The sequence below is a fragment of the Osmia lignaria genome, chromosome 6, assembly GCF_051020975.1.
Source record: "Osmia lignaria lignaria isolate PbOS001 chromosome 6, iyOsmLign1, whole genome shotgun sequence".
Classification (NCBI taxonomy): domain Eukaryota; kingdom Metazoa; phylum Arthropoda; class Insecta; order Hymenoptera; family Megachilidae; genus Osmia; species Osmia lignaria.
The window spans coordinates 7975276-8000914 of record NC_135037.1 but is presented as its reverse complement, the minus strand read 5'-3'; the positions used below and the strand labels follow the sequence as shown (position 1 = coordinate 8000914).

General features: G+C 36.8%; 1 protein-coding gene across 11 annotated transcripts in view; it reads left to right on the top strand.

The window, feature by feature from the left end:
• The window catches only part of LOC117601361 (serine/threonine-protein phosphatase 2B catalytic subunit 2), a 116165-nt gene extending 91325 nt beyond the window's left edge, over window positions 1–24840 (top strand). For 2 of the 11 annotated variants that reach the window (XM_034318020.2, XM_034318016.2), the window contains 5 exons: window positions 8558–8641; window positions 11349–11433; window positions 12149–12246; window positions 12717–12932; window positions 16026–24840. In XM_034318020.2, coding sequence (XP_034173911.1) covers window positions 8558–8641; window positions 11349–11433; window positions 12149–12246; window positions 12717–12910 — 461 coding nt within the window. In that variant the 3' untranslated portion in view covers window positions 12911–12932; window positions 16026–24840. The other 9 variants (XM_034318023.2, XM_034318022.2, XM_034318024.2 and 6 more) reach the window with 7 other exon arrangements.
• Window positions 24841–25639: the final 799 nt, after the last annotated feature.

Here is a 25639-nt window from a genome sequence, read left to right as displayed (position 1 = left end):
TAACACACCGATCGCTCTCACCGATCACACTATTCCCATCGTCGCTTCCTTTCTTCATTTTCTCTTTTTTTTTCGGCGTAGTTTACGATCGATTAACCATCCACTGCAATAATCACGTCAAGAAGAAAGGGTTTCTGCGAATTTGTCCTGTGATAAACGACAATACGGGAAATTATTTAATATTTGATTCGAAAATTGAACTTTCTAACACGATTTTTCAATAATTGGAGAATTAAATTTAATATTGTTTGATTTTGTAAAATTTTCAATATTTTTCGTTGTCCATGCACGTTGGAGAACTTTTTTTTCGTACGCGTTTGCTATCGACGTATTTTTACAATTTTTCTTCTTTTTTTTTTTTATGAATTTCAAAGCTTTTCGTGTGCGTTTGACGGGCGTTCAAATTTTTCGATGGCTCTCGAATTGTCGTACGTTTCGATTTTCTAGGAATGGTTTCATAGTTACGCGAGTATTGGTACACGTTCAAAGTGCAGTTACATCAACGTAAACGATATATTACTGTCGCGTTGCAATCGTATCAGAGGATTCAAAATAACTTGAAAAACTTGCTTTATGAAAAAAAAGATTAAAACTTCAGTTTTATTATATATTTAAAAAAAAAGAATCATCTTTATCATGTTTGCGCTTGCATAATACTAAAATTTATACACAGAAATAATTTGAAAAAAAAGAAACTTTTCTTAAAATAGAGCAAAGGGTTAATTACAACGTATGAAAGATAGAACAGGAAGGAATAGTCGGAGATTTCTGGCAAACGTTATGATAATTATCCGGAGGTTTTAACTGATAAAATGTTAACAAAAGGACGTAGATTAACCGTGTACTCCGGCGTTAATCCCTCGCGCTCTCTGACTGTGCGTGGTGCAATTATAATCGGTATTAGTAGTGGCGAACGGAAAACGGTGCTCTCATAAAGCCAAGGTGGGCCAATGAAAATTTAACGCCCCGCGTAAAACGAGATGTTACGACGGCTGCAGGAATAACCTCGAATTACCGGCGCCGCCATTATTCGCGAAATTCCAAGGCTGAATTGAATTTTACCGTGAACGTTTTACGGCCAACCAGCGTGGGTAACGTTAAACCAGTGTTCTCCAGAAATGAGATATTCCCTGCCAAAGCAAATTGTGTACGTTGACTGCCAGTTGAATCACTAATTTGACAAATCAATTAACAAAAAGTAGAGAAATTTCTAAAATAATATAAACATCAATCAAGTGTTTTGAAAAATTTTAAACGTGGATTATTTGATTATTAAATTTCAAAGTGGAATGTTTAAAAAATTTTTACATTGCATTAAAAGTAAATAGAAAAATAAATTTAAGAAATGAAATAATTGTTTGTCCATAATAAGTATAATTATGATATGTCTGACTATATATGGTCATTTCCACTGTGGCAGTTAACGTATTAACTAGGCCATCTCACGGAAATTTCCAAATTGTTCCTGTTTCTCGGTCTCTCTCTCATTTTTTCCCTGGAGGAGGAAGAGAGACAGAGCTGGAAAAGGCAGATGAACCCTGGTGAACTCAGGATCGATATCCAAGCAACGACAATACGTTTCTCCTTCAAACAATCCACGGAAGCAGGCGTTGACTGATGTACGGATAATCCGGATGAAACACGGTTAATCTTCGAGCGCGTACGTGCAAGGGTAGCTAGCTAGCTGGTCGATTGTTTTCGGTTCTTTGTTGGAAATCTGCTCGTTTCTTCATCTTTCTGTCTCGCACTTTTACTCTTTTATTCGTCGTACACGCTGCGAGTGTTTTTAAACAACCGTCTGACTGCGATAAACTACAGGTGAACAGATTTTTATCAATTATTTTAAATTTTAACTAAAATGAAATTGAAAATACAATAGATTTTGAAATTGATTCTTTTCTTTTACATTAGCTGCTTTGTTTTTGGAAGTTATAGAAATTTATAGATAATAAGTTCTTTATTGGCTGTTTGAGGTATCAGATGAAGGTGGTTAATTAATAAAAATTTGTGAAAATTTTGTAATTAGGCGGTTGGTTTTCAAACAGCTGTGTTCAATCTCGCCCGGGAGAGCGTGTATCGATCGATCGAACGCATCGAGTTCGACGAGATAAAGAGAGGAAGGGCATCTTTTCATCCCCGTTGTCAGCCGTGACCCGGTGCAACCCTTCGTCTTCGACGCGACCAAACGGATCTAGGTTTTCAGGGAATCGCGTTCCGTTTAATTTACCACACCCCCACCCCCACGAGCCGCCGTCGTATTTTTCTTTGACGATTCTTTCCTCCTTGCACTAGGCTGGCAGAAATTAATTTTGTTACTGGAGCGTGGAGATATCGGAGATTTTCGACGTTTCACTTGTACTCTGGCTTTCATTATTTCTATAATAACGAACATTCTTTTTTTTTTACACCGAATTTGGAAAAAAGAATTATTGTAAAAGTATAGGGATTTTTTATGTCTACATTTTGATTCGGTTTTGTAATACGAGATTTTGAAAACATGAATTGTTTTTTGCAACTTCAGAAATTGCTTCTAATATGCTGGCAAGGTTGAACTAACTGGACTAATTAATAGGTAATTAGAGACACATCGACGATTACGCTAACTGTACTTGAACAAGGTGTTAGTTTTGTCAGAAAGTTGTTAAGAGATTGTTAAATAATTATCCAATTATTACTTTTAACTTGGCTATTATCTAATTGTTTTGCAACTTCACTCTTGCCTCCAATTATCATAATTAAGATCAGGTAGATGATCTTTAGACACCTTCGGCTGATGGATTATCTTTTAAAAATGAAATTAATGAAAGCCGGACAATGAAATGACGAATGAAAAAAAGGAGAAAATCACTTAGAATTTCAGGCAAATCTTTCACGATCTTGTTAGTCGTTAGTCGTTAGAAGCAAGCTTTCTCACTCTCGAAGAACAATAATTTAAAAAAAGAGTTGAAGTTAGGAAGCAAGTTTGAACCGAGTGCAGTCAGGAGAAAGAAAAACAACAGAACCACCATCCTCGTCCCTGTTACAAGTATCTCGATCTTCACATATCCCCTTTTAACGCAGTACAATTTTTATTATTTCCATTTTCCCTATATTTCTTTTCTCTCGTTGACTCTGGTTTGTCGTTCAAAAAGGCTGCGACCACATTGTGTCACAGCTGTGTGAACACTCGAACCCTTATTTTTCGATCGAATTTTTTCTCTTTATCGCGAACCTTCCAAGATGGTAGTTCTATTTCGTAAAGGCTACGTGACGCATCCACAAGACTGTACGACCTTTCGACACAATTTTAACGCCGATTTTTCCAGCCCCTTGAACCACCCCTTTTCTCGGCACGCCACACTTTTCAGCCTGTGCACGCTTCTACGATCTATTTCTCTGGCTGTGTTCGCGTTAAAAGAGGCAAGCTCGAGCTGAAGCTGAGAACAAACGATTGCAAAGCAAAGGGGGTAATTTTTAATTGGGCTGTACTTTTGAAATCATCCCCTTTCAAAATCGGAGATCTTCTTAAAAATTATGATATCGTAGGTTTAAGTGTAGATCTTTTTGTTCTAATGAGATTAGTAATTATTTAGTAATTCGAATGCCTTTAGAACTTAAATATTAGAATATCGTTAGAATTTCAGTAATTGGGGTAATTCGAATACCATTAGAATACGAATATTTTAATTGCAATTGAATTTCACTAATTCGGATAATTCGAATACCATTAGAATTCGAGTATTAGAATACCATTAGAATTCCAATAATTGGGGTATTTCTAATAACATTAGACTCCGAATATTCCAATACCAGTAAAATTTTAGTCATTCGGATAATTCGAATACCATTAGAACTCGAATATTTCAATTGCAGTAGAATTTCAATGATTCGGATAATTTGAAAACCATTAGAATTAGAATATTCGAATACATAATTTTGAGAATCCATACGCGTAGCAATAATATTTTAACTCAATAAATAATTAAGAATCCTCTTAAAACGTGAAGACAGCCACAGATCCAAATATATTCCCAAATAAATCGCATCTAGCATCCCCCCGCCCCATAGAAAGGAATTAAATATTTGAAACTTTTATTTATTTATGTATCGTTAAAATCTATGGTACCTATTTATCACGAACATCGTTGCTCGACATCGTGCCATCATTTCTTTTTCATTAAAAACCTTATTCATCTCTATCCCTCAGCATCTCGCGAACACTTCCGGCTGTTCTATTCCGACCGTGTTCCCTGATTTGCTCGTTTCTTAATCGTTTTACGTTCTCTTTAATACTTCTAATTCTATCTGTCATTCGCGTTTACTTTTTACTATTAACTTCGCCTGAAAGAGTCTTGCGACACTATTTAATTTCTTTTTTTTATGTTTCTTTTTCTCGCGCATGCTATAGCGCCGAGTAGCTCCTAGGATTAAACTAATTAATTATAATTAGCAATTAGACGTATTTAATGAAGATGGTTGAGGAATTCATCTGATTAAAATCCTTGCTTTTTGTTATTATTATTATTTTTTTTTAATTCATTTAACAAGTTTGCTACCAGCATTCAGTCGGAAATTTGTTCATTTTATATCATTTTTTAACGCTTAGACGACCGTAGTCACATATTCATGACTTTCATATGCAATTTCAATTTATTTTTTAATTTATTTCCATTCCAGTGAATAATTTTGTGGCAAAAATTTTATAAATTCTTACAGTAATCTCTTATTTTGTGTAAAAAATATATATAAAATGACAAAAGCCACTAATTTTATAACATATGCAATCGTCAGTGTGTTAAATTGAATTCTTTCGTTGTATCGGAATTTTTAATAAATTATTAAACAGATGAATTCCTGAACGATCGACAAACCACGTATTAATCATACACTGTTTTTTTAATCAGTTTTTGCAGGTAGCTTCTATGTAGCAGTGTGTTATTGACCACGCACAATATTTTCAAATTACAATATAATTGTAGTTTGATCTAACTACTTCCCAATAGTGATTACTTTGATCGACTTCCAGTTCTGTTACAAATATACGAACGTATCGTTTAATGAAAAGTTTAATGAAAAACAGCCTGGAAGATAAACATTCGATAGAAAGTAATCACGAAGTTTGAACTAGGGCGGTCTGCGTATACCCTTCTTTGATATGAAGCCTGAAACTTTTCAAATTGCATTCCTCAAGTGCAAAATAATATATAATTTTTTCCTGTTTACATTCTTGCAGCCAACTTTTGCAATCGTAAATTTTGAAAATAAGCCAATCTTGAGGTAGTTGGTTATTTATATTTAGCTGGAAATAAGTTTGAATAAAGTTTGATATTTTAATTTGATTTTAGATTGGTAAATTTTTTTAAGAATATTGAAATTGATTTTTTTTTTTTGTAATCTTGAATTTTTAATATTTGGTGATTTGAAAAATCTTAAAACGCAGATTGCTCATGTTTCCCACTAATTAATTACCTTCTTACGCTTTCAGTATTCACCATTCAATATTTATTAAACAATTTATTGCTTAGTTTTTTGTCTGTCGAATTTGATCCGAGAACGTCGAGTGATTATTTCAATTTGAAATTTAAACTCTTAGAATTTCTTGGACAGAATGTAAGAAAAATATTTTGCTGGATGTTCTGGATTAAAGACGGCGAATTCACAAGGGTAATCCTTAATTACGTGTCAACATTTCGAAGGGTGCATTTGGAAATAAAATGCTAAAAATTTCACAGGAACTTCACGTTCGTGTGACTCTTTGTTTTGTATCACAAATTTACCCTCTGAAGTATTGGCGTGCAAATAAGAATTACTTTTTGATGTACGGGGTGAGTCAAAAGGGGTTGTTTTTCGTTAATCAACATACTTTCCCTAGGGAAAATATTTTTGTAGAATCTTTATTTAACTTTTCTCTATCATACCACTTATTTTTGACTCAGCCTGTATAGAAATGATTAATAACGATTTGAACGATACAAGATATTTTTTGATACCTCAAAAACACTAAAAATATTTTCAATTCGAATATTTATAAATTATTTACAATTTCGAATATTTTATATAACTATCCGTGCCAAAATTCAAAATAGAAAAGTCATGAATCCATAATCACGTATGAAAAATTAATTAATTACAGTGTATTAATAAATATCTTGTGAGAAAATAATAATTTCTAAAAAATTTTAACGCACCAGTGCTTTAATTGAATGCCACTTACGTTGTGCACTTTTTTGTCTGTTCTATGTGTTTTACTTTATTCAACAACCACCACCACCATGATCATCACCATCGATCATCCAAAACTGTACAAAATAACGACTCCTTCATTTGGACTGTACAAAAAAAAAAAAAAAAACGACCGACAACAACAACAACAACAATGAAACAACATTATACATATTTGCCTTTCTCTCTCTTTATCTATCTCTATCTCTTCGGCCGCATTGATGCTGCTCTCACATTGTTGGTTACTTCTGTCCTTTAACTTACGTCCACGCTCTCACCATCGATAAAACGATCATGGTCACCATGGCCGCCATGGTAATCCGATGGTAACCCGACGGTCTGGTCCAAATACGACCCCACCTACCATCGCGTACGGTGAGTTATTTTTTGTTGAAAGTGAGCCATAGATCCTCGATCGTGGAGGATCGAGATTACTCATAGAAACTCGATCTTGCAAAATTACATTTTATTATACTAAAAAATTACAAATTTCAATCTAGTCAATCGAGATAATTGATAATAAACAGTGTTAAATCATTGAAGATAAAAAGAAAAAGAAGGTCTGTTTTTTAATAGAAAAATATTGCAAGACGTGTTCTTTTATTCTGATCCTCCACGAAACGAGCACGCAATGAAATAGGAACACGACCTAGTGTCCGGTGCTTCCTGTCGACAGACTCAAAGATCGTTCCGGGTCATGCGAATCCATTGCGAGTCTGTCGACGGAAGATTGGGCTCTCGCGAAGCTTCCTGTTCGTTGTTAACGAACGAAACCGCAGGTGCATCGATCAGATCGAGTTGCATAGGCGTCGCAGTTCTTTAGGACCATTGAGAACAAGGCTCAGCAATGTTTTTTTTTTTTAAGAACCAGATTTTTATTATTTCTAGGCTTTGCGGGCCAAAAGGTACAATTAATTATTTTTTATCATTCTTTTTGCTGATCCCAGCTCTAGATGAGTTTGATGGATTGGTTGCGGCGACGTCTATGCATTGAAAGACACGGAGATTCATCTAATTAAGTTATAATTATCCACTTGAAGCTAATGACTGACCAGTTCAAAAAATTGACCTTTTAATTACTTGCTAAAAATTTGAGTCGCTTAATAATTAAAATTGGACCACTTAAATTAATTAAAAATAAATGAATCTCCGTTTCTGTCACTCGATACCAAACTCGAACACCTTATGATAAATGTTAGCTCGGTAGAACGCTGTCGCAGTGGCGTTTTAAATCATCAGGAAATGATTTTCTTTCTTTTTTTTTTTAATAAAATTCTAAGCCTAAAGTGAAATTTCAACAGTATAGTAGAGAATTGTAAATTGAAATTTCCTCGTTTAAATTTCGTCTTAAGACTGATTATCGTTTCATCGGGGAAATTCAGGTTTCTAAGACATTGATGGTTGATCCAAGGATAACACGCCATTGCGACATGCCACGAGTGCGTAATCATGCGCTGACACGTAAATGTCTAGAGAGCAAAGGCTTGATCTGTTGTATAAATTAGTAGTGACGTACGTCGTTGTATGTGCCGCATCGTCCTTCTCGGTGAAAGCCGCAGGATTGCAAGGGATGATCGATAAATGTAACTGTGCTCCCTCGGCAACAGCCCGAAATTTCATCGCTGCGTTCTTCAGTTTCGAGAAGAACGCCGGACACGATACTTCTTGATAGATCGTTCTTGTGAGAGGCTGTAATCCCCTTTCACATGTTTTTCTTTTCTACAATCAGTTTCCCAGCTTTTCTTCCATGGAAGTTCTCTTTTCTCATTAAAGTATTAAATTATTTTCAAATTAACACTGCCAATATATATATATATATATAAAAAAAGGAATAGTACTTGAAAGAAATGAAAATTCTTCACTTTAAAAAGTAATAGTTGAAAGTTAGTAAAAATTGGATGGTAGAAATGATTCGTCATGATTTTAACGCGACAGAAACGCGAACCGATTCTTTCGAACGAACGAGAAAACGGGATTCGCGCTGACCTTTCGTGCAACGCTTTTACGGGGAAATGGGCGTCGCAGGATATTCCAGAAATGTTTTCTTCCTGCCATCTCAGCAGAACGTTCGCAAAAAGCTTTTCCATGCAACGTTTATAGCGGTACGATCGCGGATTACGAGAAATTAAAAGGTTCTTGCGAAATTGAGCCGTGTACGAGTCTCTTATAATGGCACCAAATTACGACCTCGTTAACGTTCCATTGAAACAAGAAGATTAAAAATAGAAATTCGACCTTTTTTTTCCCCTCATCGATCACCTTAAAATCTAAAAAAGGATAGAGTCGCATTCTAATTCTTCATCGGTAAAAGGAAAAAGTATCTCTTTAAGTGACAAGTTTGCCCAATTTGCTGTAGCCTCGCAACCCCTGACATCCTCAAATATAATTCGCGAATGCTTAGGGAAGCGGAAACAAGACGACACAGGAACGATATTTTCACGTATGTCGAATCATGTGAAATTGCCTTTAGAGCGAACAAGCTATAGAGATTCCCAAGAAGTATGACTAATACATGTTGCTATCCCTTCGATTTCCCAATCAATCAATGGGAAAAAGAAAATAAAGTCGATGGTACATCGAATATATATGTTGAGCATGAATTTTTTAGTCGATTCCAATCGTACGATTACCGTTTAAACAGTCAACCTATAGCGAGCAAATAGTATACAGTGTATTCCAGAAAAAATGTTAATCCTTCAAGGGGGTGCTAGCTGGGGTGATTCTGAACAACATTTTCCTTTGCGAAAATGTTCAGAATCACCCCAGCTACCACCCCCTTAAAGGACTAACACTCTTTCTGGGACACCCCGCATATCATTTTCAAGTGAAATAATAACACGGTGATTAATTTAATTTAACGAATAGAATAATTTTTCGGTTACGACGATGTTGAAACGGGACCTCCATTTTCTATTCACTCAAGAACAAAATGGCCGACATTTAGGCTGTTCGATATCTCGTTTACTGAATTGCCCGTAGTCTGCTTCTTAACCCGTAACTATGCGCCTAGAATTTCACGGATAATTTCAGCCTGAAACCTCTTAACTATTCCACCATCGGTGCTTTTAACAATTATAGAATGATAGGCAATTTTAATGGCGGATCGTTAGTACCGACCCAGTGGTTCCCAATCTGTACTCCTCATGGATTAAAAAATGAAAAGAAGCACCTATGGTTTAGCGGTATAGCGGGGCTCGGAGATATAGGGCGGCGATTGTAAATCATATGAGTTTTAAGGAGATAATGAGCTTAAGTCTTATTCTCGGTCAAATTAATTTATTAGCAATCTGAAACCCTGATAGTTTATAGTACGTTATACACTATATCTCCGCGCCCAACTATACTTACTAAAAGAAAATGAATCTGCGGTGAGCATGATTAGTCTATAGATAGTCATATATTCTTGGCACTGAAAAAAGAAAAGGCATAAAAACTTCCTAATTTTTCTAAATGCAATTCTTCGAAAAAAATTCAAAATATCATTCGGATAATTCTCTAATCAGATTAAGATGTAGAAATACATGGGTAGAGGTTGAGAACGACTGAGTTGTACTACCATTGTACCCACCTCCGTCCTGAAGAAAAAAATCCATACGCGAAGCTAAGTTCTCTTCCCCGAGCGTCCCGCGAAAAATTCTAACACGTAGATACGGGTTACAAAACTAGCGATAAAGAGGCAAAGAAATACGCACAACGAAATGTTAAAAAAAAAAAAAAATTTCGTCAGGAGAAAGTAGGCAAGTTGCGACGATTTTGACCCCGGGAAAAAAATTAGAAAAAAAAAAATAACGACGACTGGTAAAGCACCCGTATAGTGACCCGATGGTGCGTACGTTTCTCGCGCTCGACTTTGCATGCGCATGATGACCTCTTTCTCTTGCATTGCCCGAGTTTCTTCTTTTTTTCCCCTTTTTTGCATAACAAAACAAGCTATGGTTATGTAGCCAACGGCCTGCACGTAGACGCCATATTGTACGTACGTGTATGTACGCATGTTCGCACAACAGCTTCGTTTACACGCGGGCGCGTGCATTTCGTATGCAATGAGCCTGTGCTATTATCCTCGTGCACTCTCTCTCTCTCTATATATATTTTTACATATGTATGTATATTTAATACGATACGATCCGAAGGTTTCTCCTTTATGCATTTATTTTTTTTCTTTACTCGTGTCCGTCAGGCGATTCCGGTTTTACTGCTGCATAAAAAAGAATCGACGGGATCTCTGTGAACTTTGTACTTTGTTTAAAGACGTACGAAAAAAAAAAAAAAAAAAAAAATAGGAGAATAATATACTTATTTTTCTTTGATAGCGCGTCTTTCGCGCCAAATCCACTGCGCGTGCGCGTACGCGAGTTGCCGTAATACGCGCGAAATTCAAAATGATATACGACTCGATCGATGTATTATACTGTTTTTTTTAAATATTTCATTTTTATTTTCTTTGCCTTTCTTTGTGGCAGTTAAATGAACGTATACGTTGGATATCTATTGTTTAGTTCGCTGTTAGAGGAGAATAGAAAATGTCGCGGAGGGGAGAATAATTGCGACGATTCTGCCGGGTGGAAAAATTAATTTTCTTTATAATTATGTTAAATTATAGGTTTAAATCTGTACATCGAGACTAATATGCACTCGCTCGTCGCGTAGCACCGAATTTTTGGCTGTAGTTTTGCCGTTGTTGTTTGCCGTGAGACCCAAGAATAACGAGTGATTTATTATTTCTTTTTTTTTTTCTTATAACATAATCATCGAGTAAGCTATGGTATGAATAACGTAGTGACGCCAAGCTGGATTTTCTCCGCGGTATAAATCGCGGGGTAAATCCGTGATCGCGATCTCGCGAAGGCTTTTCGGTTCCTCATTTATAGTTTAGTGTTTTATTGAAATACCATCGATGTCAGTTTCTTTCGTGCAGCCATTCGTAGATGATTAATTAGCAGCATATCATGCTAATGATTCCAAGGTAACGTTTCTTGCGACGTAAGTGTGACATTAGATCAGTTTGCTAGTGACTTTGTCTTGGAAACTTCTTAGAGCCTCTAGTTAATTAATGTTTACCTTCGCGACGTCGTCGATCACAGAAAGAACGCAAACTGCGTTCGCTTGGATTGATTTATTCCAACTTTGCCCTCTCGATTTTCTAGGTGCAGCAGCCAATCTACGCAAGGAGGTAATCAGAAACAAGATCAGAGCCATTGGAAAGATGGCGCGTGTCTTCTCTGTCTTAAGGTCAGTAAATTATTCAATTAATTGAAATTTATTAATTATAACTCATAAATATTGTAACATGCTATAATTTATTTCTATTATTTACGTTCTACCGTGAATCGAAATGACACAAAGCTAAATAAGAGAAATCGCCGTGTTATATCGGGAGACGTTCACATAAATCAACAGAAATTACGTGGATTCGGCGTGGATCGGGAGAGTAATTCGATAAAATTCGTGTTTAATTCGTGATTCGAACCGTGCTGCGAGCGGAAGTTCCGGCGGGGAGCAACGAAGAACCGAAGAGAGAACGACGTACGTTTCATCCGCAAACCGATCGTAATTGGCTGGCGGAACAATTATGCCTCGATTACGCCGATAGAATTCATCGATGACGAGGAAATATTCCGGGGATCGATCGAAAGTTTACGATTTCGCGAAAATAATTCCCGCTTGTTTGGTCGCGCGATATTAATCGCTTTCAACACCCCGTCCCGGAGGGGTGAGAATTGAAAATGGAAAATGGTCCGCGATGAAAAATCCTCTGATTCGTTCCGTTCGAACGAGTATCCCCGTGGAAAATAACAGTGGTCGAATTGTTAAATATCGCGGATAAATTTGAAGGAATTAATTCGGCTTGATTAACATGTTGCGTTAAACGTGAACCGATTATCATTTATCATACACGCAGAGGGACAGTATAATTAATATTTTCCCGTGGTTGCTTGTTTTTCAGGGAGGAGAGCGAAAGTGTGCTGCAGCTGAAGGGGCTGACTCCTACTGGAGCTTTACCACTTGGCGCGTTATCTGGTGGCAAAACGTCCCTAAAAAACGGTACATTTTTCTTCTACCTCGATAATTTGCTAAAAGAATAATAGGAAATTTTTTCAGAAACCCATTTCCAAATTTTTGTCGCACAAAATTATTAATTATTCAACCGTTCTTTTATAATTTCATTAATTTTTTCGGGCCTCGAGGATCATATTGTATTCCTTATTTTATAGTAAAAATATATTTAGACTTAACGATAAACGTGGTCTTGCTTGAATCATTGGGCCACACTCTATGGTAGGAATGCACTCCCGGTGCATACGCAATGTACCACACGACAAGGTGCGTTTGCATCGCCAACAGATCTAAATTCTTCTGCTGTTCACAGAATTATTCGAGGAACCCTGAAAGTAGACTTAATATTTAAAAGGATCATTTTTATTCGAATTTCGTTTGAATCAAAGGAAACTAAAAAATTGATTAAATAATTTAATGAAATGTATATTTTGATGGACGAATCGTCGTGTTCACAGCTCTCCAAGGATTCTCGCCGAACCACAAAATCACCTCGTTCGCCGAAGCAAAAGGTCTGGACGCTATAAACGAAAGGATGCCGCCAAGAAAGGACGCTCCACCGACGCCGGTAAACGAGGAGAAGCCCGTGATAAAGCCGTCAACTCCTGCGGGAGACAAGCGAGACCACAACACACCGCAACCGCAATCGTGAGCCTCACACTCGTCCAATCAAGGTACACATCACACCCACGTGGATGATCCTGACAGAGGGAGAGTGCCTTCTCTCCCTTTCCTATCTCTTTCTGCTCCAAATAGATCAGGATCTACTGTCCTGCGAGTATCCTGCTCGATAAGATACTTGCGATTGACAAACGATCATCATTTTTATGTTCGCAATTTCAATGGGATAAAATTGGATTTTGATTTTCAAAAAGATTCTTCAAGAAAAGCAAACTTCAATGGAAAATGTTCTTAAATGTGTCTGAAATAGTAATTTGAAAATTTTATCTTCATAAAATGCAAGTTGAAGTTGATAATTAACGAATTAAGTTTCTTTGCAATTAACTTTTTTATAATAAAACGACTATCTTAATCAAGAGAGGAGGAGAACTGTTCGTGTTAGAATTTGTTAATTAACGCTGGAACTTTCAGGTATTTCAAAGAATGACAATTCTTGGAGAATTTATATCTTCTTCGTTTAACTATAATCTACTAATTATAAAAATCGTTTGTCAAATCAAAGGACCGTTGGTTCAGAATAGAGCTAAAAGAAGCAAAAGAAAAATTACATAAAGGAGCAATTAGCGTCATCGCGTACGAATCAGTAAAAGAACTCTGTAGTATCTGGCAAAGTGTTAATTGAAATTGATCAAGTAGACTGTTCGACGGTTCCTTGATGATAAATGAACGATAAAGTTTTTCCACGAGTGATCGTGTATCGAAAATTGCCACGAACAGCTCGATGATAATCACCGATTAAATTCACGCACGATTCATGCACCGATTCTCTGTCTCGATCGTGGCCTAACTAATATCAAACGACTGAGACTACAAACTCACGACTAACCTGACATTTGGTGACGAGCTGTTACGTGTGTCAGATTTGGGAATATTTATTTGAAAATCATTAAAAAATAATAGCTTGAGCTATTTAGGCGTACGCGCATAAGTACACTTGGGTGCAACTTAGGCTTTTCTTGATTCAGAATAAGGGTGGATTTAGTCTGTCCCAAAAATGTAGAGGAAATGGACCCCTTACCATTTCCAAACTCTAAGACTCTAAGGTTTTAAAATTTTAGAATTCTAAAACTCTAAGGTTCTAAAATATTAAAATTCTAAAACTCTAATATTCGAAAATATTAAGATTCTAAAATTGTAGAATTCTAAAACTCTAAGATTCGAAAATATTAAAATTTTAAGACTTTAAGATTCTAAAATGTTAAGATTCAAAAATTGTAGAATTCTAAACCTCTAAGGTTCGAAAATATAAAAATTCTAAGCTTCTAAATTCGAATAATACCCAACTCTGACACACGAATTCCACAGCTTCTTGTTTTATGTATATGTGTGTTGCACGTCGTCCAAGAACACTTTGTTGGCCGCAACGATCTTCTTACCAAGGAGAATCTTAGTTGTTCATCGTTGAAAGTAAATAATTTCATTGTACACGTACGGTGAGAAATACTTGAATCCTATCGTTGCAATGATTCGAAAAATATGAATTAACAGCGTACGGTTTTAATTTGAATTATAGAAAGTTTGTTTTAGCTGGAAGATTAAAAGAATGGAGAGGAAGGCGGAGGCTGATGCGAGATGAAAAAGCTGCTGACGCGTTGGAAACACAAATTAGTGTATCGTCGTGCACGACCGATCTCTCCACTCCCTGTCGCTGCTACTATAAACTCGTCGAGTGTCCGACAAACTTCCTAACATTCATCAAACTTTGAACGATATTGTCTTCGTGGTAACTGTTCGCCGCTCAATAGAATTACAGGCAGAGTAGTTGCGGCCGTTTATTGTCAGACCTCGGCCTACTGAAAGCGGCCAGAAACGCTTGACGGCCATTAACAGCTTGATAATTCGTGAAACTCGATCGTTGCAATGAAAGGATTACATAAATGGTGTTATTAAAAAAATTAATATCAATCATCAACTAAACTCTTTATTTCAAGGCTTGGGTAACCGACATGAATATTAGTCAAATTGATTAAAAATTAAGAAGAAAAAAAAGAAAGAAAAATATTTTAAAGCAGTCTGTGCTATAATAGATAATAAGAATTAAAAAAATAAGTTTGACTATGAAAATAATAGTTGGGTGAAAATTCACAGCATGTTGAATGGCGCAACGAAAGAGCTCAACAGAGTGAAATCAATATATTCGCACAACTTTGTACGGTGTTGTTTCCAAGGGTTCCCCAAAGGAGATTTCAAACGGTTTTCCGTGAGATAATCGCCCCTAAGATCCTCGCCGCACTTGCCATTAACTGGCTGGTTCCCAGAAATTAGGGCTTCTTTGGGGAACTCGAACAACCATGAATTCCAAGATCCTCTTTGCTCCTTACGATTCCATAAACTTTGCTTGGAACCAACTGCAAACCTACACAACTGGTATATAAATGTTTGTTGTAAAAGAACTGAAGATTTTGGTCGTTTCAAGGATAAAACATCTCCTTTCTGAACGAACCTGTCACTCTAATTAATATAATCAGTTTGTTTTCTGTTTTCTTAATGGGGTTACATTCTCCATGTCCTACATATCATCTTTCATATTTCATCCTATCTTATTACATTTTATTCTGTCTTACCCTCTCATCTTACATTCTTATAACATCTTATTTTACCCTATCCTATCTTCTCTCATCTTACATTCTTATAACATACCCTACATGCCGAGGTCCACACACACAAAACACCCATCCTCATTCCTGTGGTTATCCTCTTCAACACACACCCACTCCAACCCATCTCTTCGCTTACCTCAACTCCTCCTCTTATCCCAACCTCACCTACTGTCTATCTATGGAGCTATCATCTATTTCACAGAGAATGGCCTTACTTTAAACAGTGGAAGGTATACTACAACCTATACCAGGAGAATGAACAATCAACAGACAGAAAGGTGATGTCCTCACCTTATGGTTCTCTGGCCAAAATCTTCAGTTCTCCCACCCCCTTCATTTCAATGGACACATTCTACCAAACGATGAACAACAAAGTACCTTTCAGTCTGATTAACGAAAAAGAATAATTTATCGAATCAGTAGAGTTGGTCAACAAAGTAGTGGCGGATGAAGCGAAAACGAACCGCTCGGTTGAATATTTTCCAGGTGGCAAGGATGGGTGTTAAGACCCCAGTGCTGTCGCCGCCACCGCCGAAAAATCCGAAGCATTGCTCGCCTCTCCCCCCCGGTTGTTATCGCAAGCGCGCTGTTCGTCGGGCCAAGAAGGAGTCGTCGGGACCGCGAGGAGGATCGTCGTGAACACGAACAGGAAGTACATGCTCGTGGAGGAGGATCGGGCCAAGACGAACGTCGTCGATGTTGTTGTTCGAGGAGTTGGTCCTGTCAAAATGGATATGCCGCGCGACGATGGAGGTGCTCGAGGACCGGTCTGGCTCCGTTCGGGCCGCGTTACAGCTCGCGTCTGAAGCGTGGAGTATTCGCCTCGCGGGAGGAGGTTCGCGCGCGACGCGCTCTCGTCTCTTTCGTCCTCTTCCTGCCGTCCGACGACGACGACGACGACGACTCGTGCGACTTCCTTCTGCCGCTCTCCGATCCGTGGATAGCGACCTAGAAGCTCGCTAGCCAGCGATAGCACGAGAGCGTGAAGAGGAAAATCTTATCGAGGATCGCGCGTTCGCGGCTTCCTTGCGCGTCGTCCCCGTGATTCGTGTTTCGAGGGTGGACGCACCGGAGGACGAAAGAGGTCGCGCGTCAGCCGCGAGAGAGGGTCGTCGAAATTCCCCCCACCCCCACCCACCGCGAACTCATCCTGGCGTGTTCTTGATCAGGAACGAGAGAGCTTGATGCTTACTCGCGCGCATTACCTTCTTCTTGGATCGAATGCATGAAAGAGAGAGAGAGATTGAGAGTGTGAACGTTGTTGAACAGGGAGAGAGAGAGAAAGCGCGATTAATAGAACACTTCCCCAAACGCGAGGCGAATAAGAGAGAGATGAGAATGAAAGGAGCGGTCTCCGCCAAAGAAACGAAACACGAAAAAACATAAAAACGAAGAAAACAAAAAAATAATAACCAGAGATGAATAAAATAAAATAAAAGGCAGCTGGCCTGTCGGTACGGCGGAGCTTCCGGTTTTAGGATTTACTAGGTTCTTAAGAGGTCCGCCCTGGGTGGTGCACGGGCATCCCCCCTGAATATGGGGGCGGGGTTACTTAAATCTTAAGTCGAGCTAAGCTTAGGATTAAGTCGTAAGTTATATCGGAGAATTTATTTAATATACGCATACATATATATATATTATAAATATATTATTAATTAATTAATATTATTATTACTATTATGATTATTAATTATTATGGTTATTACTTATTACTACTATTGAAATGCGAGTACAATGTTTCTCGCCGCGCGTACACGCACGAGTGGCCCGCGTGTCACGCGTCGCAACCGCGTTCCCACCGAACGCACGTCGAGCGCGTCGTTTTTGCGATCACGAACCAACTAAATTTCACCTGTTCTTCGCGATGAACCGTTCAAACGCGTATATCCTTCGCGAAGAACAATCTAGACATTTTTTTACACACGAAATCTTGTTCTGTATTCTTTGGAAGGCCCTTAGGTGCTTCTGATCCGGGGATCAGCTGATCCTGATCGCGAAGAACGATGATATTAAATTAACAAATTAGTCCATTGACCACGTTTCGCGGGGAGGAAGTTAATTGATTCTTCGGATCCAGGACCAGCTGATCGTCTACCATTGTCTCGTGGACCATGGTTTTGTAAGGAATACAGCGCATACTTTCTTCTATCTCGCGTTAAATAAATATTTAATATTGCAAAAAGAGGAAAAATTCCTTTTGAAGCAATCACAATTCATCCTGGAATTTTAATCTCGATCGTTTACAAATCACCCCTTTTTTCATGAATTTTAACTTCCACCCTGTTAATTAACGCGTTCGCTGCGGATTCGGGACAGAATAATTACCGTTATTTTACAATTACTATTGCTATTTTCTTACGATTTTCTTATTGCTATTTACGATTACTATCGATATCCGAATATTAATAATAATTGAGTACGACGCGGATTCGCATATCGCCATAACAACACCCCAATTCGGATGGCCAGCGAGCGCGTTAAGAAGCGTTTTAAACGAAACCTTCACTTACCTCCGAAAAGAAGGAGACGAATAGCGGAGAGAGAAAAATGACACGCTCGACGAGGCACAGGAATCTCGTGGAGGCTTTAGCGGGCCTCGATCACGCATGAACGAAGGATCTATAACGCATATTATACAATTATATCAATAAACCATGAGATGTGTGCTCCTTTTGGACGTGTGATGCGTAAACCCTTGCTCCAGCAGATGCTCGAAGGGAGAAACGCGAACCTCTCGAGAAGAGGCCAGAAGAGAAAACAGTAAAGTACAGAAGAACCTGAGGGTTGCCTCGACCACGAGATGATCTAACCCAAGATAATAGAAAGAAAAATAAAAAAAGAATGTCCATGCACGAATCCTTTGAAACGTGGACGATCCTCTGGCTCGAGAGAGACCAAAGGAAGAAACGAATCGAATAAAAGAAGTTGCATAACACGTCTAATAGCGTTGATCTTCTATGATTTTAATGTGTGTTCTTGCTACTATCCGACATAAGTATGGGCCACAGCCGCACGTTGCTTGCACCCGGCACCGGAAGTTGGCCCTTTGCTGTCCCTGGAACGGGAACCGAGTGAAACTGTAGACAGTGATCATCACGGAGGAGATCGAGTAGAACGATGGCTGATAATTCAGTCACCTGCTGGACGCATAAGTATCCTCTGTCCAACGTAAGAATAACCTCGTTTCGCGCATGCATTGGATGGCAGGAGGCGCAACGACGCCCGAAGCCTCCACATAACCGCATACGTTCTTCTCTTTTTTTCATACGCGGTGACGAATTAATTCCATATACATACACCGATATCGCCCCCAATTTGAGCGGTATCGTTATCAGTAGAAGACCGGTAAGGATAGAGTCGCGACTAATCGTATGCGCCAGATCGGTAGGTAATGGTGGAGGATGTGCAGATCGGTCGAAAACTGGTCGAAAATTGAAGATATTCTTACGTTGGACAGATTATAGATAAGGTGTCTTTCTAGATGGAATCAAAGCATATTAAAGTGATCTTAATCGACGTGCCATTATACGGACTGTTGCGTTCGCCAGCAGGTAATTAAGAAACACACGTGGACAAGTGACTTCCCAATGCCTTCTTCCGGATTCCACATGCGTGTTGAGTTCAGGTTGACGGGTATCTGTGCCAAACTCCATAATTCCTTTCCGATTCTTGTGGTCATTTTTCACCGTGATACTGTTGAAATATCAATGTTTACTATTCAATTTTTCTCGAGCTACTTAAGATAGATCGCTTCTAAACGATCTATGCTAGCGCCATCTTTGTTTCTCGATCTATGGGGACCGATTTGTCCCAAATCTTTCTATGTATCTTTCTTTAAATATCCCTGTTTCAAGTGACTCTTATTAATATTTGAACACCACGATATTGAGGTAATTAATGATCATTTATTTACTTAAAAAATAAACGGAGCAATTTTAAATGACACATCGCATGTAAATAAAAAAAATGGAAATTATTTCTTTTATAAAATACGTTTGGAAGAAAAATTTATGCAGTAATTTAATTATGGTGTTGATATATCAATAAGAGCTACTGTAAGTATCTTTATGGTTTTATTCTTCGAGATGTTCCCGCGCTTTTCGCCGCGTTCCCGCAGCGCCATGTTCTCCAACCGTGGCGAGTTCTTTAAACGATTAGCGTTCCAGCCTCGTCACGCCCTTTATCGTGTAATATTTCTAGTAATAAAGCGTTCCGCGATCGCGTCGCGGTCCTTTCTCGTCGTTTTCGCTGTTTTTTCTACCTCCTCTCTTTAGGGATCGATAAGAAGCGGGAGAAGAGCGCGTGGGAATCGCGACGGGAAGCCTCTTCATCGTGGAAGACGCGATTGGAAAGTCACGAAACGAAGAAAGCAATCCGAGGCTTCTTCGATTAAACGAAATATTTCAAACGACAAAACGGAGATTATTAAATAAAATAAAGGCAACTTCCGTTCGCCGTACGCGGGAAGCAGCGTGCAAGAATTACGGTCTGAAACATAATAAAGATAATGAAAGAATATTATTATAATGAAATGGATAAAGATATACAGTGAATAATAATTCTATCTCTCTTTGCTACCAAGTTGTACTTATTCTTAATTGATTTACTTGTACAAAAGAATGTGTTAAATAATAATGAGATACAACTATATATATATATAATATAAAATTATAAATAATATATATATATAATATAGCGTTAATTAATTATTATTACGGTCATCGTGAAATACGGTTATTCTTACTTATTTGATTATTAATTGTCATTATAATATTATTATTATTATTATCATTATTCCTATTAATTATTACTGTTATCGTTAACAACGTTACCGATGCTATTTACTATTCTCACATCGTCACTATCGAACGGAAAAAAAAAACAAATAAAAATGAAAAAGAGTACATAAAAGTGTGAGTGAGTTTACGGAGTGCGATGAAGAAGAGCTACTTGGTAAAGTTAATATACATATGTATATTATCTGTTACTAATTTTCACTATTGTGATGATCGTTTCAGCTGCGTTACGAGGCTGACACGGTTCATTGTGATTTAGGGCATCGTTCTTTATTCTTATTTTTTACCCTTATGTGCAATAATTTGCCAAATTTGATTGTGGATCAAATTTTCAAATAATTCAAATAAAAATTGCTTTTTTATTCCAACAATTTATTATAGAAATTTCTAAAATGACTTTGAAAATAAAAGAAACGAAAGTAGTAATTTTCAAAGTGGAAAATAAAGTGATAAGAAATAATATACAGTAAGTTAGTAAAGCCAATTGCTAATTAAATTTTATTATTAATTACATATGTTTTATATAAGTAGATAATAGAAACATTGGTTATATTTGTTTTTTTTTTTCTATTTTCATACTTTCGGGGAAAGAAAAATCGATGCGAATCCTGAATACAAAACCGTGTCTACGTTTTCACGCAGCCGCCTCATAACATTGTATATATTTGTGCGGGCGTCTTGATCCTAACATGTATCGTGTCGTAGAATCTTTTTAGATAGGCGAAAAATCATGATCGATCGTCGATAAGTCGTTGAAAACCTTATCGACCCGGCTCGGATCACCGTGGATCGATGACGATTCAAATCATCGTCCGAATCGTTATAGATCCTAAAGTAAGGATCGGTCCTGTGACGAAATATTAGAGCTAGTCGTTCCATTTTTTCTTTTGTTCGACCTTCTAGGGCAAAGTGCAATTTCCGATCGTGTCACGGTCGAGTGCAATTGTAATCGAACAGTTTATCAAATATAAAATGCGTTCATTGCCAATCATTTTTCGTTTGAGAGAAAGTAATGTCTCGAGGGTACAGGATCATCCTTGGCGATCGTGTTCCTTCTTTAATCACCGGAATTTTCACAAATAAATCCTGTCGTTCGGGAAAGGATATGATCGTCGTTCGTGTTATGTCCGAACCGTCCCTGTTTTCGTGATGATCAAATCTCCGCGTAATCTTTGCCGATACGATCAATACGTACTCTTCTAAATCATTTGAGAAAAACGAAACTTATCATTTTTTTTAATTAATCCTTGGATGGAGGAGGTGGATCTTTGCTGGATCAACGTATAATTTAAAATTCAAAGGGTTAAATTTTATGTTAAGTTTATTTTTATTCTCATTTTCTAAATTTTATACTATTTCTTTAAATATTATTCTTTTTAATATATGAAAATCTTTTCTTGGAAATTCGAGTACTTAATTTTAATTAAAACATTTATTATCAGCATAGACCTAACCATCTTCGTTTAAAGGTTAATTTAAGGAACAGTCATGAAATTGTATTCAATTAAAGAAAAAGAGGTGTACGCATTGACGTGGCAAAGATCGCCGGAATGAAACGAGAACAATTGTATTATAATGTAGAAGCGTGTATATCGTTAAGCTTACGATTGGGATGAAAACCCAAAGCCTTTCTCTTAGACTTACGTGCGCGTCCACTGAAACGTCCTCTCGATTCCCGGATCGATTCATGTTTTTTTTTTTTTTTCCTTTTCTTTCTCTGAGTTCCATCATTGTACGACAAAGTACGGGTATAATAACATAACGTGCACGTTAACATTATGTAACTTTAATACGCGACGTAACATTCACGATTATATTACATGATAGGTTGTATATAAACGTATAAACATACTGAGAAAAAGAAAAAAAAGAAAACTGAAGATCACCGATGGATAACGTGTACCTTTTACTACTGTCAATCGTGAAAATCTTCCAGTAAAAATTCTTCATTTAATCTGGAACAAGAAAACGATGTCAGACTATCTAATGTAATGTAAAAGGAAAATGGAAGAAAATATTGTTTTCAAGTGAAAATAAATAATTGCGTTTCTCTTTATTATTATGTAGATTAACGTGTAATATAATCCTGTATGTTTTTCTTTTTTTTTTCTTTTTTTTTTTTCTCTCTTTCTATTAGATACGTGATTTTTTCGAACAAGATCGAATGGGAATTCGAGCAGCGAGGGGGTGGACTTTAGCGATCTCTTAGATTGTTACGAAACTCGTTCGAGATACTTTTCTCCTTCCTTGATAACGCGCAAGGAATACACGAGGCAAACGAGGATTTTACCATTTTATCTACATTTTTCAGACACGCACTCTTTTTCTCTATCTCTCTTTATATCTATTTCTATTTCTGTCTAATGTCCCGCGATTTGTAGCGCCACCCAGAGTCATATGCGTCGATGTTGTAGAATTAATAGATTTTTTCGATGAGGAAGAAATGAAGGAAGGGGCAGAAGGAAAATCGAGGAAAAATTGAAAACAACTTATAATCATGTTATCGAGTCTCAAAACATTACTATTTCAAAAGGTATTTCAAAACTTTAGAAAAATGAAAATTTATTAGTGATTCTGTACAATTATTTCTCATTTACAAGTGTTTAAAGAAATGAAATAAAAAGTGAGATTTTTTCTTAAAGTGATCAGAATGATTGTGTTTCAAAAACCGTGACAAATATATTGAATTATTCAAAATAAGCGTGTGATGCATGATTGGAATGATTATGAGTAGAGTAGGAGAATATAACATAAAATGTGTTCTTATAATTATTCGATTACATTAAATGACGCAACTGGTGCGTCGTGCAATCTGAAACGTTATTATCAATAACTACCCTAAATTTAACCCTACAAATTTTAGTCTATATTTTCTAAATGGAAATTTTACAATAGCCAAAATATTTCTTCATCCGAATTCCTCTACTCGTAAGCTTTCCAAGGATGCTTCGTCTCGCCTAAAAGTACCACACTGCTGCTAAGATGAATCCTAAGTGTTAATTTATTATATGAATATTCCAACCGTGAAAAAAGAAAAATCAGAAAATGAAGAATGCTACCGTTGTTCGGGTATCCATCGAACCTCATACGATTATATCGAGAAGCAATACAAAATAGCCTCATTGGCGCGTACAACTCAATCACGATGGCGCACATTTCGGGAACAAAAATGATAAAAAGTTTTGCGATGACTTACTAGGACGGTTATATACATGTATATAAACGTATGATATGTATACATACCGAGTTAAGTTAAATGCATTCTTCATCCCCTTTTTATATATATACATATATACACACACAGAGGGCAAGGAGAATGGATATGCACACATGTGAGGCACACACATACGCGACCATTAATTAATATACATGTAATATACGGTATAATATACATATACGACCGGAAACGGATCCGCGAGATTTTTTGAAAGTATCCTTCCTGTCGTTGAACGACTCCAATTCGTTATACGAGGGAAAATGTGGAGAAAGGAAAAAGGATCCGATCGTTCTTCGTGATTTTACACGATGCGTCGTGTCTACTTTGAAAGTTTTACCAACAAAATTTTTGCTAAGTATCGCATACACGGATACGTTCGTTGCGATTCAACGACGAACCCGATCGATTGTTAAGCGAAGCCCTTCGCGGTATCAATCAAAATTCGACGACTCTGTGGGACGTCTTTCGTTTGCGAAACAGCTGTCTCTATTTAATTGAAGGATTTTTTAATAAACATGTAATTTTCTCGTTTTTATTCTTGTATATGCTATCGTTGGATGAGAAGAAAAGTTGGAAAGTTATTTTAACCCTTTTTCAAATTATGGGACCCTCTAAATTTTTAACTAAGTATACTTATGTAATCTTCTATAGTTTTATATTGTATTAAGATTACTGCTGAGAAAATTCGCAATTTTGCCTTTACTAATTAACTTATCCCTTAAGGGTGACTATAGTCATCCTGGTAATAGTCTCCTTGAAATAAGTGGTATGCGATGGAAATTTAAAAATAAAAACCGCCTGCGATGCAAGATACCTTGTTATAAATATAGTTTCACGAAGAAAATTATTTCATTTACTTTTGCATATTAATTTACGGAGCTGACCGAAGAGGTTAAAGAATATAATTATCCTGGAAAACCATGTAAATTTAGAAATCCGAAAAAGGGTTAAAAATAAAGTATCTTTTTGAAAAAATATTTCAATACAAGCAATCGATCGAATTCGCCGATAAAAACCACTTTTATGTACCTGTTACGACTGATTATTGTGAGCAGTAAATGTATACATATACATATAAATATATATTTATTTATGGTGTGTGCGTGTGTGTATATATCTATATACCATACAGTCACCATTATTCTGTAATTATCGTTAAATGTCATTGACTGCTTGCTATCCGCGATTTGTGATTCACTATACTCTTATATCAGTAATCGTATGTACATATCGAGTTAATTAAAAAAAAAAAAAAAAAAAAAAAAGAAAAAAGAAGAGGAAGAATAAATGATTGAAGGAAGCATTAAGAATTCATCGTTCGGCCGGCGCATCGTGGATACCTTTCTTTTTTTCATTTCCACGCGTGCAATTATCATAGGACGATATATGATGGCGAAAGGGAAAAGAATCAGGGGTGAATCGATCGCGAGGAATGTATCGTAATTAAAAAGTTTCTGTCGCGATTTTAACCAATTTTTCCAGGGAAATTTCTCTTCGTCGGTTTTTATCATCGCTCGACAGGTTTATCTAATTCGAAAACGCAGAAAAATAAAATTTAGATAAAATTAAATGGATGTGATAGTATAAGATAAGATGGGAAACGAAACAATTAACACGTTTGTTATCAACGTTGCATATACCTATCTACTGCCTTTGACTTTCTATTTGATATTGTAATTTGTAATTTGAATTAATAAAAATTTTATGTTCGAGATTAATCCGTCGAGCGTGTACAAAACACTGCATGAATCGTAATCGAACTTACATTTGCGGCATTCGAAGAATGGCATTCAACGATAAAACTGTACATACGCACGTTTACTATTATCTATTTACTATTACGAGAAATCTTAATCCTAAGATCTTCGACTGTACGACTTTATCGCAGAAGAAAAATTAAGAAAGATGAAATGAGAATTAATTCTGATGATGGTAACAACAAGAAAATGAAAAGCGAGAACTGCATTGCATACATTGTTTAGCGCCATTTGTGAACTCTATCCCTTCTTACGAGATAAGCATAATTATATTTGTTTATATATACACATACATGACAAACAAATACGTATAGAAACATTACAATTATT